Source organism: Eucyclogobius newberryi, unplaced genomic scaffold, assembly GCF_026437365.1.
Source record: "Eucyclogobius newberryi isolate DKJ021-1_F unplaced genomic scaffold, fEucNew1.0.hap1 SCAF_3, whole genome shotgun sequence".
NCBI classification, from domain to species: Eukaryota; Metazoa; Chordata; class Actinopteri; order Gobiiformes; family Gobiidae; genus Eucyclogobius; species Eucyclogobius newberryi.
This window is the reverse complement of record NW_027315945.1, coordinates 13079189-13095872: the sequence shown is the minus strand read 5'-3', so window position 1 is coordinate 13095872 and position 16684 is coordinate 13079189. Positions and strand designations below refer to the sequence as shown.

Sequence of the window (16684 nt, the reverse complement as noted above, 5' to 3'; positions counted from 1 at the left end):
CAAACCATAGTCTCACCTGACATAAAAAGTAGTAGTTTTAGAATAAAGGTATATTGTAATATTAAAGATGGTACAAGCTATGTTTGTGTATTTTAGGGTGGCCTTTAGCCCCCCGACAGTCTTCCTAATGCTGGTTATTTGTCCAAACAAGCTGTGCACTTGATCCACTGACCTTCAGCACATCATAGACACTGCCTTCTCTGAATATGAAGCAACCCCACATCAGTAAACAATGTGTCCGACAGGCCTAACCTCTCTGCCATTAGCCCATTGAAGATATCACACTTTGCTTTAATTCACCATCTTTCACAGTGTCACACTTTATATTCCTTGGCATGGCCGGGCTACATGTGGATGCATAATTTATCTGAAATTAGCGCCTATTTGAGTAAGCATCAAAGCAAGGCAGCTAAGGTTGGAGGAGAGCTTAAGGAACCGCAGGGAAACCATCGACAGGATTAATGCGGGAGAATTTTAGAAGAAATTACTGGCTTAATGAAGTGGATAAAAAAGCTGTCAGTGTTTTATTGCATCTAAATTGTGTGGAAGTGGTGTTTAGCTGTCGCGCCTTCTCCCCACATAATGGCTCGTGACAGTGGCTCTGAGGCTTATTTAACTTAACTGCTGAATAACTTGCATGGAGAAGCGATTCATCCACTTGTTTTTATATGGGCTAAAACAATAAGGGGTCTTTTCCTCCCCCTTCTGACTCATTAATGCCATACCACAACAGTGAGCTCAGGGAAACTGACAATTAACTGCACCTGTTTTTTGGAAAATGTGAAATGTCTTTGGAAAGGACTGAAAAGCAAATTAGCAAAAGGTTGAAAGGCCATTGTTTCTGTTCTCTTTCGAGACAAACTAAGCCTGACTTCTGTACAAATTAGCTCTGACCTTAAACCCATTATATCAATACTGTGGAAATCCAACTCACTTTAATGCTTTTTATGCAAATCCATTGCCCAGGATGCAGTTGAATGTTAGCAAACTGACATTTACTTAAACATGAGTTATAATCTACCATAAAGCAACTACTAATACATGCATATTATAAACATATAGATACAATTGAGGGGGAAAAGTGCAACCGATGCATCTTCTCAGATATTCCTCTGGCGCCATCGTGTGGAACAATACTGCAACTACAAATGACGACTACCAAGGGGGAAATTTAATTGATTTATTCCACACAGTAGAGTGTCACATACACAGAGTCAATCATTCATCGCAGTTTGGATGTGCAAGTGCTTATATTCTTCTGACAGTGATGAGTTGTTTTACATGAAGTTAGATACCTTCGATCCAAGCGGAATCATTCGCGTTATCCCTGATATAAAAGAAATATGCATATATGAAGACACCATAGTAGTAGCAAAAGTCTCCTGTCACTTTGTTAATCTACCGCCTTTGGAGCTACGCAAGCAGTGTTGTGGTCGGCACGAGCGGACGCCACGCTTGGAATGAAAACAAAATCCATCTCTAATTTGGTTGTGTTAAAACTGATTGGAGAGCTTGCAAAACGGATAACGCATGTGATGTCATTTATTATTTACTATAACCTATTCTAATTTGTAGTATCGTAATTACCTCCTCAACGTTCGGCAGTGCTTTTTGCAAGTCTCCAACATTATTTGCAGACACCAGAAAGCAGATTTTGTGAATTTCAACGCCGCCGAGTGCATCGGAATACTGTTTGGAGTCCTCCTGAATTGTCTCTCAAAATCTTCAGGCATTCTGTACTTCCATTCACACAAGTAAAGTAGACAGCTCGATCCCTTTTCAGGCTCACAGAATCTTCATTTCCCTTGATGAGTGAGACAAAAATAAAAATATAAAGCTGGTAGAGGGCAGCATTCGGGCGGGCAGGGTGAGGTGAGCTGTGGTGGTGAGAAGCAGCAGCAGCCTGGGTTTGGGACCGGCTTCATCTGCATAAGGCCATCTCTGAACACTAAAGCAGTATTTGTGTTCCTCTGTTGGCACAGAAGTGGTCAGGATGTCCCAGAATGACATCACAGCTTGTCCAGAATGAGAAGTTACAGCAGCAGGAAAGGAAGGCGAGTATTTGTAGTTGTAGTCTTTCTAAAGTTACCACACCTTACGTTTCCGCGGTTAGCAGAGGACTGGACCCTCTTATCTTTTCTTTCTTTTTTTTTTGTCCAAGCCTGACCTCTCTGTGCTCCTGGGCTAGTCCCGTCTTGTTTGGGGTCACCATAGGCGTCCCATGCAGTCTCTGTCCTCCTTACAGGCGTTCTGGAACAGGCTCCTTAGAGGCGTGAAGTCCTCTCTTTTCATCTTTGTGCATTGTTTGTTATAGTTCTTTTTTGGGGTGGTTAGACCATGCTTCGTGGTGTGCCGTTGAGGGTTACTGCCTTGTTGCAAGGTGAGCCCGACGCCTGAGGACCGGTTGGACGCTGTATGGACACGCCCACCTCGAACACTTCGTGGATGGCCTTCCGGAAACAGTGGAAGTTGTAATCTATCAAACCTGAAATTGAAGGACATGTATTTAACATAAGGGCAAGTATTTACACACACCTCACTACAAATATGCTTATGCTACGCTATGTGTTTTTCCAAATTAGTTCCTCCAGGAGGTCTCTTGAAGTCTCCTTTGCCCCTGAGGAGTTGCCTTCATTAGAGCACTCAGAGCTTTGTGTTTGGCACCACACTGCACTCACTCGGACTGAGGGGCTCTTTACCGTAAAAGCACAGCCCACTAATGTTGCCAATATCAAAGTTTTATATTAAATGAATCATTGGAATACCACAGGGTTATCTGCAGTTGTTTGGATGTTGAAATAACAGTGTGCCGCAATAGATTTCTGGTCCATTATGGGTGATGTGGCGACGCCCCTCCTGGAAAATCGGCCAATTATGTCAAACGGTATTCAACAATTGTTTTGTCTAAAAACAATATAATTTGTTCAGAATTATGTTATATTATTATTATTTTAAATATGTAATATAAATAAATAAAAATAAATCAATATATATATATACACCCGGTATATACTTTGTCTGCGACATCGTCTCTTTTCGATGTACGTGTGGGGCTGTTTGAAAATCACTTCGCAAAAAAGCAATGGGAATCTTTAGCCAATCACATTCAGAGAAAAAATGACTACGTCACTATGGGAAAAGCCATAGTAAAACTTTCTGAAATGGCATAGTATTTACGCCACGGAGCTACGCTGTTTACGCTGGAGACACAGCGCAGCAGGTGCGCGCGCCGTGGTCAGGGCGTCGTTAAGACTGATGAGACTTCATCAACTTTACGTGGAAGTGCTACACGCTTAGTTTTTTGTATTTACTTTTTAAAACTGCATCTACAGACGTCTGCGTACAAAGGTACGTCCAAAACTATTCAGAATGAGCTCCTCAACTGTTTGCTGGCTGTGAATAAAAACTATATTCGTAATGAAGTGAAAGCGGCTGATTTCTTATCAGTCCAAATGAGACATCTAATGACCCAGTGTAGCACATGTGCTCCGTTTGACTGCAAACACACCAAAGAGGAGTGTTTAGTTTATTACCTGGATAAGGCTAACGCTAAGCATGAAGTATCGCATAACTTCTATTCATAAAAATATGGTTTGATTATTAGAAAACCCATGAAAGAATGCTTTAAATGACATGTCTTTTCTTTAAGAACAACTTTCTATACAGCAATAATGTCTGTGATGATTAAATATAAAAATTTAAAATGTTACACATGTAGTTTAGGGTAACTTATACCACTTAAAAGTCATTCTATGAAACAGGCACCAACAATAGTTGAAATTCTTGTCATGTAGTAATTGCTACTATACACTATAAGTCACAGTATCACTGAGATTTTTGTTTTGCTCTTCACAATCTGATATTTATAAAGTGCAAATGTCATTTTATGTCAAGTATTTTCTCACAAATGGTAGCTGCCTCCAAGTCATTGTATTATCATTACCAAAAGTGGAAATAAAGTGTGTTTAATTAATTCAGTCGTAAATGTGTATTTAAAATATGTATATATACACAAAGTTAAATATTCAATTTTGGACATTTAAAATATGGTCATGTCAAATAGCCCCCCCTATATTTTGCACCACCAGCCGCCACTGAGGTCAGGGCTCTTTCATGTACAAAGAGCACCTAGGTGCATGTGAATCTGCAGCACACACTCTGGTCGCTGCAATATTCACTCTCCAGAAGCAGATTCAGTTTTTACTTATGGAACAGAGTCATATGAGGCAAATGAATATCCCACGCTCCTATTTTATCCTGATAACCATGTTTTGAAGTACGTCTATAAACCTAGTAGAAAAAGATTCAGTTGTAATCATATGGACTCTTTAAAAAAAAATGACAACAACTGAATCTTTTTCTACAATGGAACACTGCTGGACGGATGAGGGATTACACAGTCATGTCTATAAACCTAGACTCAGTTTTGGAGACATGATTCTCATGCTCTAAGAGAGGAGTGTCTAAGGGGCACAGCATCATATTCAAGAGTTCCAAACCTGCATCAAACACATGTGGTTTTTGTTTTATCCCCGAGACGCACTGCACTCATCCAAAAGTATAAAAGCACAAACGGCTGGACAATCTCCATCTTATGATTCAAATAGATGTCTATATAGAGATAATATCCTGGAGCAGAAGTTAAACTTATGGAGCAGTTGGAATTATGTGAAAGGTTATGGAAATTCTCAGCACTGAACACGCAGACAAGAGGAGGATTAGATCTAGGCTCTTTCGTGGATATACAATGTTCCTTTGATGTTTTCTTCTCTACTTGCTCTAAAGGGCAAGTCATGTTTCATGTTCGTTTATTATTCTAGCCTTTGTGAATTGAACTCATGCATTAAATGTAAATATATTCAAAATACTTATTAAGGCATGGAGAACTTGTAGATCTGAGCCTTCTTAAAATGGCTAACTTAACATTTAAAACGATTGTTGTGATAATATTGCCAAGAAGCAAACAGACTCTTCTTAAACTTTCATGGAGACATGTTCTCTCATTTCACATTAGTGATGTTTTAGTTCTGGGCTTCAGTGACAAACTTGGGACTTTAATTGGCTTATGATTATGAAACAGTTGCACATTGTGTTCACATGGATCGCTCTGTGCTTCCGCCGCGCTAAACGCCTCGTCCAGTGTTCACACATGTTCACACTTTGACGCCCGTTTGCCTCGTCTGCGCCGCTCGATTCGCCTGAAAAGCAGAAAACTCTGCGCCGCCCGTGCCGCTTTGGTCGCACGTCAACGCAGTCCCGTTTTCAGTCATGTGGATCACACTTATTTCATTTTTAATTCAAAGTATCTTTCTGAAGCAATAAAGAAACGATGGTCAATTTAACGTGGCACTATTAAACCTCTTTCTATGTTAATTACGCATCTCAATAAACATGGAACAAACACCAAAAGCACCATGGATCTAATCAATAATTCCTTTTTCTTTCACAGATGCATATTCAGACAAAATGATCCAAATCAAACACATACATCTCACAAGTCAAGTTCTCCAGTGAAAGTAGGTTTGATCACTGCCGTTTCCCTTTATAAAAGTCTGCAATTCCATATTAAAAGTCTAAATGAAGACGCTTCTAAATACACATGAGGCCAAATCATTTCATGTGCCGTGCTCTGAGGAGTTACACACACCTGTAAAGCTGTCACAAGAATGCGCAAGACCAGGATTAGTGCGTAGGAAAAGGGTGGAAGAGCCTTACAAATAACCTCTAAATATCTATTCAGTATTAACCCTTCCTGCTCTCCCTTTGAATGGATTAGGGTCCGAGGCAATAACAGTTAATTTATAGCGCACATCTCTCAAATGTAGAAGACTTCTTTAATCAAAACAAGTCAATAAATTTTTTCACCTCAGTTTGACAGCGTTTAGTGCTTTGCCCACAGATTTGAGATTCTTGTATAAGTTTAACAGCTCATATTTCAGTCTTAAATGTGTTCAAACTATCAGAATAGCAGGAGAAAGTCTTTGTCTGTCACAGGCTGCACACACTTTGAACAAAATCCTGCTACAACATTAGTCATTAGATATTTGTCTGAAATGTTACTGCTCAAGTTGAGGAGAGTTGATGGGGTCACTTTATTAGAAAGGACAGTAGCATTCACCTTTCCTCTCGAAGCTCTCTTCTCGCAGGATGCAGACGAGGGCCAGAAACTTGGTGACCTCCTTCAGGTACAGCACAGTGGTGTTGTTCAGCTTGATGATGGCCATGGACTCTTTGTCATAGGCGCTGCCACTGCCGTCCTCCTTCAGACTGTCACAAACGCGTGGATAACATTAGACCTTTCACTAGCCAGTCCACAGAGCGATGTACATGAGCTTCAGTTTTCCTATGTTTTCCTGCAGCGAGCTCATGTTCTATGTGGGAATTGTCTACACAATGATGGAAAGTTAAGTTTGAACACACATCTCTGCGGCCGGCTGAAAACATGGATCTCACCAGCATTCATTTCAGAAAAAATAAACGGCAATTGTGTTTTGTCCATATGCCTTTTTTCCCAATCATGTGGGTCAGATGTTTACGATAAAATTTGCCTAAATCATATTATTGATGACCCAACACCTCAGAGATGCCCCAGAGTGTTTATTTTAACATTATTATTAGTATTATCTTGTCTTACGCTAGCCGGTTTTTTTTTTTTATCTTTATTTTTCCCCTCCATTCCCTACTAGGAAATGAGAGGTTTTGTCTATAGGAGTTTTTGTTTATAAGAGTTTTGTTTATAAGAGTTCTTCTATTAAGAGTGTTTTTTTAACCTTCCTATAAGTTATCTGTCCTTTTCCTCTGTATCTACCTGCGTTGCAACAATGAAATTTCCTCATGTGTGGACAATAAAAGGATTATCTTATCTTATCCCCCAGTTTTGGAACCACTAGATCAGAGCAAATCTAGAAGAGTCCTGCGGGCAACATCACACTATGATCCACACTTATATTTATTTTGATTGGTTGATGAATGATTACGGGTACAAATTAGGACCGAAAGGAAACGTCTGAAGGCTCCAAACCAAACGTAACTGTTGTAAATATGGTAAAAGCGTTCCTCACCCGTAGATACAGGAGACATCGATGACGACGTCGATCATGTCGCAGCACAGCTCGTAGGACTGCATGTCCACTGGAGAACTGTCTGTGGCTATGTAGATCTTACTGACCACGTCGAACAGAAAGGCCTTTTCTATCCCTGAATTCTGAAACAACAATCACATCCAACATTAACAAGATTTCATTTGTGATTCATCTGAATAGAGATGGACCATTAGGTTTTATTTCATCCAGAGCAGTCGATGGCTTACAAATTGTAGCTGATATGTAAAGGCCATTTTTAAACAAAGGACAAATTAATATAAACCGGATTACTGCACTGCTCTACATAATAAAAATATACTTCAATCCAAACTAAAGATCAGCCTTGGCCAGAGCTTTACAGCCAATAAGTGTTAATATTGGCCTGAGCGGTTTATTTTTACTTCAGAGTTTGTTTTATGAGAAGAATACAGGGGGTTTTCACTGCACAGAACAGGCAACTATAACTGTAAAACGTTTGCTTAAAATGCACAAATATTGTTCGATTGGTATTAAAGTCAGTTCCACAGACTTATAATAAACTGAGTAATGAAGAATCAATTTTGATGTCACAGTGGATAAATCAAAAACAGACAGATTCCATTATTCGTTCGGTATTGTTATTTGAAGCTTCCCTTAAATCCGACAGTTAAGGCTGCTATGATAAATCTGATACTCGTTTTACTCATTTTATTTTGGAAAAGATTTGAATGTGCTGTTGAACCGGATTAGCTGAACATTCACTTGTTTTATCTGTAAAAGTGATGCAGGAAGTGCTGACCACCGAGTACAGAATGAGTCACATTAGCCACGCCGTCGCACACAAATCACACGGTCAGTGACGAGCCAAAAGTGCGCCGGTTTTCTTACAGAGATGAAGATGTTGAGGAGGTTTTCCAGTGTGGGGAGCTGAGGGATGAGCTTCTGCACCACTTTGCTGAAGGCCTCGAAGATGGAGTGGTCATAGATGCTCGTCAAGTAAAAGCTGTTCAGGACGAAAAACAGGAAGTGATAAATGAGTCGTGAGAGACGCTATGCACTTCCTTAAACAAACAAAGCGGGTACAGAATAAGATAAGATATTCCTTTATTGTATACCAGTATTACACTTTATTGATATACCAGTCCGCACAATGCCTGTAAAGTCCCCACAAAAAAATAACATCTCAAAACAATAGTGAATAATAACATTTATCTCTTGTTCCGTGTCTTCAAAACAACAATCCATTATGCTTATGTCAAACCAGTACAGGGGATTGTATTGTAATGATCCAAAAACACAAACAACATGAATCAAACCTAAGGGTCATTAGCTTACAGCAGTAATGGTGTGGAGTAGTGTGAATTATATGAAGAAATGAAAAGCAGGCGGCGTCATTAGCGCACAAACAGCCGCTCTGCTCTGTGAGTGCGGCATTCTCATTAGAAGACAAGAGTTGAATCTGGCACCGTTTTGTGAAGAACTCCTGCAGTGAGGTCATGTGTGACTGCGATCATTTCAGGAATAGGACTGATTAGACCAGTAAAGCCGCATCATGCAAATGGATTTAACTGATTAAAGCTGCATCATGTTTAAAAAAAAACAACAACAAAAAAGCAATAACTTCCATGATGCAGCACGTTTCTCAAAATGGAAATAAATTGAAAAGAATAATGGGTTCAGTTTGACTAAAATGTATAGAAGTCTGTTTCTGTCTTAATTACATCTTTATGGGGTTTTCTTCAAGTTGCACTCAGAATAATTAATATTTAGATCATTTATTAGTTTATAACTTTACGTACCATGTAAATAATTCCCCAGGCGTTACCTTTGGTTAAAAGGTAGCTGTTTGTGTCTTAAAGTGAATGCACTCTACGAAACTGTAAAATTGTGTGTTTATATATACATTTATATTCAGTCAAAGTAGTTTAGTATTTTAGTGTATTTAGTTAACCCAATTTTTTATTCAGGCTTTATGATTTTCTTAATATCCTGCTATTATATTTGTTGTTTCATGTTGCACCTCATCACCGAAAAAAGTTATTTTGTTTATGAATCTGTTTTTATTCACTTACAATGACAAACCTTTTCTCTGATTCTGACAGGTTGTTCCAGGATCTGATGTCATAATTTCAGAGGGCAGGGGCCTATGTATCTCTAATTTGTAACACAGCAAATTCACAAATGTTGAACATTCACAAACTTCTCATTAATTTTAATTCACCTGACAAATATCATGCCTTTAGGGTTGAAAATGGCACCGCTTTCTGAAGCCAACACATCATTTCACAGTTTATTTACTGACAGAAAAGAGCTTTGTGCCAGTTTTTGTTTCATGTGGACAGGCCCAGTATTTACAGAGATATGAACCGTAAACCAGGTCCACAAATCTGCAATCTCACACCTAAACAACAAAATTCGATCATAGAATTCTGACCCGTCTCAGTTCAATGTTAGTCCATAGCTTGTATCCTACAGTCAAGTACTACTTCTTATTATACGCGACGACCTCAACACGCCGTCAGCGCTTATCCCTCCTTTAAATATCGATTATTTTGCTGTGACACTGACGAAACCCTGACCCCGTGCATACCTGAGATGTAGCTTTTCTAAACTAGCGTCGGCCAGGTCGTCGTTGGCCCTCTGGTGGATGTCCCTTTGAGTCTCGATCTTGTGGTCGTCAGAAAGCCCGTCTACTTTGTGGATGAACACCTCGAAGTTGATCTCGGGGTTGACGCGGTACGCCTGAGACACCGTGAGATGGAGCCTAGTCAGAGCTTCCACGTAATCATCCTGCAACAGAGAGAAATACTGCATGTTACTCATTTATAACAGCAATAGGCATGAAGAGAGTAATGCTTATCGGGGTTGCACAATGCGCTTTAACAGTATTGCGTGCATATAGCGTTTTACATACTTGGATATCATCAGTCAGAGTTTGTTTTGGCTGGCCATTTCTGCCAGATCTTATCATTTGGGTCTCGGATAACAGAAACAACGTAAAACAAACATCAGCTACGACAAAAACCCATATTAAAAATGCTATTTACTTCTAATGTGTATTGTGTACGCAAAGACTGTTCAGACCAATTATAAAAAGAAAAATCAATGACAAACAGTGATTTCGCAACTGTTCCACTCCTCAAGTCTTCCCAATGTATCGCCTTGATGATAAAGTGTAAATGAGCGTTTGCAATAAGGTGTTTTTATTCTATTATTAGGCAAGGCTGAGCAGTAAAGACTTAATGTGATCTTATTAGTGTAACAATCTACTTTTTTTCTGATATTGTGATTCACTACGCTCAAAACAGACACATCTCCACGCTCTTGACAACAACATACAGATACAACTTGCAAATAAATCGTGACCAAATGTTGTACCGCAAGTTATGTGTCGCCATCTGCATCGACTTGAACTACAATGAAAAAAAAAAAGCACAAAAAAACTAGACAGGAAAACCAAGCTTCAGTGGCGATTTGTTAAGTGACAAAACACAGTCACAAGTCACAAGTTCTGAACAAACAGAGCTGCAGAGCGTCATCACTTCGCGAGGAAAAGTGCAAAGTAATGTCTAAGGAAGCAGGGGGGGACATACTATACTGCTGAATCACCAACTGGTCAAGCAAATCTCTAGACTTATTTGATCTGATCCACACAGAAAGGTTCAAAAATACAAATACACGACTTGAAGTGCACGGATTTTGCGGATTGATCGTTTTAAGCCCATTCACATACATTCCGGAAACAAATATCAAGCATTTCAAGACATCTTCCTCAAATTACCGTCCGTTAATCTGATCCGGCTCCTCACCTGAGCATCGATGACGAATATTAACGCGCCAGTTCCTCTGAAGATCATCTCGTAGTCGAACGTGGGGTCGAGGAAGTCCACCTGGCCTGGAAAGTCCCAGATCTGGAAGTTTACGAAAGAGCTGCTGGAGATGTCGTCTTTGTAAATCTTGTTAGTGCTCTCCAGAAATAACGTCTCATTCGGGGACATCTTGTGGAATACGACCTGAAAGATCACGATAACGCAACATAATCAGTTATAAGACCCACAAGTTATAAAAACAAAAGAAACAGAGTATGAACCGAGGTGTAAAATGTAATGCTACAGTAATTATAGGCAAGTAAATACCAAGTGGATAAGAAAAAAAACACAGCTAAGCAAATTAAACATTTCAAAAACAGATTAAAAAAAAAGTGAAGCTGGTGTTATTTGAATCAAACTGCTATTATGTACAAGTTGGATATTCACCTTGACTGTCACTGTTTGCATGTCTTTATTAACCGTCAACCGTGTCAGCTCACACAGACGTCATCCTCTGCCTGATATCAGCTGTACATAATGTCATGTAGAATAGGTTTAAAAGAAGGCATTTGGCAGCTGAAGTATGAAAATTTTGTGCTTTTCTGTTAAAAAGCACACGTAAGTTGAAGAAACTTGGGAAAATCCAAATCAGGGCTGTATCATTGATCCAATTTTAATAGAGATTAGTTCAGACTTTGGAATAAGAAATTTGACTTTTTTTTTCCTGTTCATGTCCAGGAAATTGATTTTGACAGACATTTGATTTGTGTTTAACGGGACAAAAAAAGTGTCATTAAACTTTTGGTCAAAATAATTCCTTGAGCTTTCCTTTGCCTTCTTTAGATTTTTTGTATGTATTATTCCCCGTTTAGTTTCACAATCTGTCATGTTCTCTGCATTATTTTTTGTCATTTAAATTACATAATTGAATAACAACAAAAAAAACACATACCGCCAAGCCCTAATCCAAATCACATGTTTCTGCAGGCTTACAGTAAAAAAAGAAAAACTTGGCAGGTGGTGGAGGATTGGTTTAAACTCACACTCAACAGCAGTTTAAGAATGCTAAAGTGCCTGTAATAAAACGTAATATCTTATAACCCTGATATTGTAAAAACAAGCTTATTTCCCTCATAAATAAAACACGAGTTACCTCCTGGTGAATCAGATAATACAGAGCACAGGACAATTTAAAGAAGGAAATAATGCAATCTTAATTTGGCTTGAAATATCATGCTTTTTAGGGGTATTTATTTTCATCATAAGTAGATCGTTATTTTACATTTTTGTTCATTGTAAAACACAATATTGATCGAAAACAGCTTCGATAACAGAAACAGGTCCGTTGACTTCCTGTTCAAAACTGCAGAACTGGAGACGTTTCACAGTAACAAGCAGCAGATTTACATGTTTTCATTTAAAAAAAAGTTAAACCCAACATGCATTTCCTAGTCTAGTTTAAAAATGTTTATCTCAAGTACATAGGGCGATAGGGGGTAGATGAAAACAGAAATGTAAGCACTCAAGTCTGAAATTGAGAGACGACATAGGGTCCCTCAAACGGGTATGAATCAATCCATCTACCGTACAACATTGAATAAAATAACGTAGAGTGAAAACAGTTACAGGTCAATGTGTCTATGCACTTTAAATGTCCGCTTTAAAGTGCATAGACACATTAGACTGCATATTTGTCAATTTTTCCTCCAATTTGGCTATTTTGGTGTCAATTAAAAATGTGTTACTTCCTGGTTTGACATGGCTAGAGGTAATTGCACAACTGTTACTTAGCAACCTGACTGTAAACAAGGACCAAAATCTATTTAAAATTGTATGGTTAATAGTAGTTATAATAGTTATGATTTGACAAATAATTACATCTGACAACACTTTTATTTTGTTAAATGATTGTTTAGACCGTGGTGAGCACATTTTCTCTGCATTTTTTAAAAATAGAATGGTGCTTTTTGATGACATCACGGAGATGGAAGTATGCTGTTATAGAACTCAACTTTCACAAGAATAAAGTCTACAGAATAAAGTCTACAGAATAAAGTCTACAGAATAAAGTCTACAGAATAAAGTCTACAGAATAAAGTCTACAGAATAAAGTCTACAGAAACAAGTCTGTAGAATAAAGTCTACAGAATAAAGTCTGCAGAATAAAGTCTACAGAATAAAGTCTACAGAATAAAGTCTGCAGAAACAAGTCTACAGAAACAAGTCTACAGAATAAAGTCTACAGTCTGCAGAAGAAAGTCTACAGAATAAAGTCTGCAGAAACAAGTCTACAGAATAAAGTCTACAGAATAAAGTCTACAGTCTGCAGAAGAAAGTCTACAGAATAAAGTCTACAGAATAAAGTCTACAGAATAAAGTCTGTAGAATAAAGTCTACAGAATAAAGTCTGTAGAATAAAGTCTACAGTCTGCAGAATAAAGTCTGCAGAATAAAGTCTACAGAATAAAGTCTACAGAATAAAGTCTGCAGAATAAAGTCTTCAGAATAAAGTCTGCAGAATAAAGTCTACAGAATAAAGTCTGCAGAATAAAGTCTGCAGAATAAAGTCTACAGAATAAAGTCTGCAGAATAAAGTCTGTAGAATAAAGTCTACAGAATAAAGTCTGTAGAATAAAGTCTGTAGAATAAAGTCTACAGTCTGCAGAATAAAGTCTGCAGAATAAAGTCTACAGAATAAAGTCTACAGTCTGCAGAATAAAGTCTACAGAATAAAGTCTGCAGAAACAAGTCTATAGAATAAAGTCTGCAGAAACAAGTCTATAGAATAAAGTCTGCAGAAACAAGTCTATAGAATAAAGTCTGCAGAAACAAGTCTATAGAATAAAGTCTGCAGAAACAAGTCTATAGAATAAAGTCTGCAGAAACAAGTCTATAGAATAAAGTCTGCAGAAACAAGTCTATAGAATAAAGTCTGCAGAAACAAGTCTATAGAATAAAGTCTGCAGAAACAAGTCTACAGAAACAAGTCTACAGAATAAAGTCTACAGAATAAGGTCTACAGAATACAGTCTACAGAATAAAGTCTACAGAATAAAGTCTACAGAATAAAGTCTACAGAATAAAGTCTGCAGAATAAAGTCTGCAGAATAAAGTCTACAGAATAAAGTCTACAGAATAAGGTCTACAGAATACAGTCTACAGAATAAAGTCTACAGAATAAAGTCTACAGAATAAAGTCTACAGAATAAAGTCTACAGAATAAAGTCTACAGAATAAAGTCTACAGAATAAAGTCTGCAGAATAAAGTCTGCAGAATAAAGTCTACAGAATACAGTCTGCAGAATAAAGTCTACAGAATACAGTCTGCAGAATAAAGTCTACAGAATAAAGTCTACAGAATACAGTCTGCAGAATAAAGTCTACAGAATAAAGTCTACAGAATAAAGTCTACAGAATAAAGTCTACAGAATAAAGTCTACAGAATAAAGTCTACAGAATAAAGTCTACAGAATAAAGTCTGCAGAATAAAGTCTGCAGAATAAAGTCTGCAGAATAAAGTCTGCAGAATAAAGTCTGCAGAATAAAGTCTGCAGAATAAAGTCTGCAGAATAAAGTCTACAGAATAAAGTCTACAGAATAAAGTCTACAGAATAAAGTCTACAGAATAAAGTCTACAGAATAAAGTCTACAGAATAAAGTCTGCAGAATAAAGTCTGCAGAATAAAGTCTGCAGAATAAAGTCTGCAGAATAAAGTCTGCAGAATAAAGTCTACAGAATACAGTCTGCAGAATAAAGTCTACAGAATAAAGTCTGCAGAATAAAGTCTACAGAATAAAGTCTACAGAATAAAGTCTGCAGAATAAAGTCTGCAGAATAAAGTCTACAGAATACAGTCTGCAGAATAAAGTCTACAGAATAAAGTCTGCAGAATAAAGTCTACAGAATAAAGTCTACAGAATAAAGTCTGCAGAATAAAGTCTGCAGAATAAAGTCTGCAGAATAAAGTCTACAGAATAAAGTCTACAGAATAAAGTCTACAGAATAAAGTCTACAGAATAAAGTCTACAGAATAAAGTCTACAGAATAAAGTCCTTGGATGCCAACCGCCATAAAACAACAACAACAACAACAGAATAAAGTCTACAAAATAAAGTCGGCGCTAATGTAACACCGCCATAAAACTACTTTTACAACTTGACTGATGGAAAAACTATAAGAAATATTTACCATAGAGATGAGCTCACCAAACAACATCATAAAAAGAAAAAACATTAAAACCTGTTAAATAGACATTAAGCACTGATTCCAAACACCACTTGTTTTTTTATCAAAACACATTGACATTATTCATGCTAGTTATACAGTCATACAGGATATAACCAAATTGCACCTTGTCTTTAAAAAGGTAGAAGTACAATATCATTACTTTTACACTCTTTCAACACGTCAAAAACATGAATTAAATCCCAAGGGAAACACCAAAGTAGCAGATATCATCAAATGTAATCTGGTGTATAACACATGATGCTCATGAGTGGCCTCCAGCTGCGATGCTAGCGATTTAAACCTGAACACAACACAAACATATGGAGGAAATAATGCTAGCTTGACGACTCCAGACTGTTGTGAGTGGCAGGAGGAGGAAAGGTGTGGTCTGCTGTCATGTGAGTGCTACTACATACAAACCAGACCGAATCGGACCTGCCCTGCGCCTCAGGAATCGGTGCGACCGGTTTAGATTTTGGCATTTGGTCGGACAAGAAGACGCTAACCAAACAGTCACGTGCTGCAAGTGCACACATCCCACACACACAGAGCCACACGTCTTATTCCGCCCGGTTTATTATCATGTAGCTAATGGGAAGAGCTAGCAAGACGTTAGCAACTCGTGCTAAAGATGCACCGGTAGCTCTTTAGTTGACACTTTTGCCAGTTTGCGTCGCAGCTGGTCACATGCTAAAGTGCCTTGCTAGCTGACGTGATGGTTACGGCGGCTTGCATAACTTGGAAGTGTGCGGCGGCGGCGGCGGTCAAACCTTCTGAATGGAGGACTTCCCGCTTCTTCTCAAGCCCATGAGCAGGATGCGTGGCTTGCTGTCGGACGGCGCCTGGCTGTCCTCGATGTCGGCCTCCTCTCCTCCGTAGCCGAAGTCTTTGGGGAAGGAGTCCGCCACCCCGTAGCTGTCAGCCAGCTGCTCCACCTCGTACTGGATCGACATTTTGACCCAACGCCCGTCGTTACCCCTGATCCCCCCCGCGCTGCTCGGGCTCGGGCCCCACGCTGCTGCCTGTGATCCGGCGGAGAAACGCACCGCTCCGCCGCAGGAAAAGGGAAAGAAATAGGCAATATTTGTCGGGCGACTTGGAGGATTTCCTCTCTCGTAGAAAAAAAAAAGATTTTATCGCCCGCCCATTAATCCCAATTGGCTGACGAGATTACAAACTAAGCTCTGATTGGTTGAAGGGATTTGTCAGTCATCTGAGGCTGGCCGCTGTCACCTGACTAGTACACAGACTTGTTTTGTGACCTATCACCCGATTATAAATGTAAATGTTGGTTTGCGAAGTTGGCACACAATTCACCATGTGCCAGTTGCATTCTATCCGGCACATACAGCTATTTAAAAATGTTTAGTTTAAGTCAAGCGAATCCAGCTAACTTCACTGCTTTACTACGATGCCACTAGAGAGCAGACTAGTCTGATTCAAATGAAGCTTTCAAGTGTATTTGGAAACGGTAACACGCGTAAATAGACATTGGCTGAAAATAAAAAATAAATCGCTGCTTGTGTAAAATGTCTGTATATTGTATGGCATTTTCCTCGTAATAATTTTACGGGTTGGTTGGCGCT

The 16684-nt window shown here is 38.7% G+C and overlaps 1 protein-coding gene across 1 annotated transcript; it reads right to left on the bottom strand.

Annotated features, from left to right (window-relative positions):
- Positions 1 to 1166: 1166 nt before the first annotated feature.
- Positions 1167 to 16200, bottom strand: rragca (Ras-related GTP binding Ca). Its single transcript, XM_072460303.1, has 7 exons — positions 15869 to 16200; positions 10871 to 11074; positions 9652 to 9851; positions 7950 to 8064; positions 7062 to 7204; positions 6119 to 6267; positions 1167 to 2485 (listed from the first exon to the last, which is right to left on the bottom strand). Exons 1-7 carry the CDS (start codon positions 16049 to 16051, stop codon positions 2331 to 2333), a joined length of 1149 nt encoding a protein of 382 aa, XP_072316404.1. The 5' UTR covers positions 16052 to 16200; the 3' UTR covers positions 1167 to 2330.
- Between the last annotated feature and the right edge of the window lie 484 nt (positions 16201 to 16684).

What these genes read in the sequence shown, in the direction of transcription:
- rragca (XM_072460303.1), bottom strand. Translation starts at nt 16,051, where the DNA reads ATGTCGATCCAGTACGAGGTGGAGCAGCTGGCTGACAGCTACGGGGTG. An exon ending in GGAAGTCCTCCATTCAGAAG is followed by an intron (nt 11,075 to 15,868) that starts GTTTGACCGCCG and finishes GTGATCTTTCAG; the next exon opens with GTCGTATTCCACAAGATGTC. An exon ending in GATGTCTCCTGTATCTACGG is followed by an intron (nt 6,268 to 7,061) that starts GTGAGGAACGCT and finishes CGTTTGTGACAG; the next exon opens with TCTGAAGGAGGACGGCAGTG.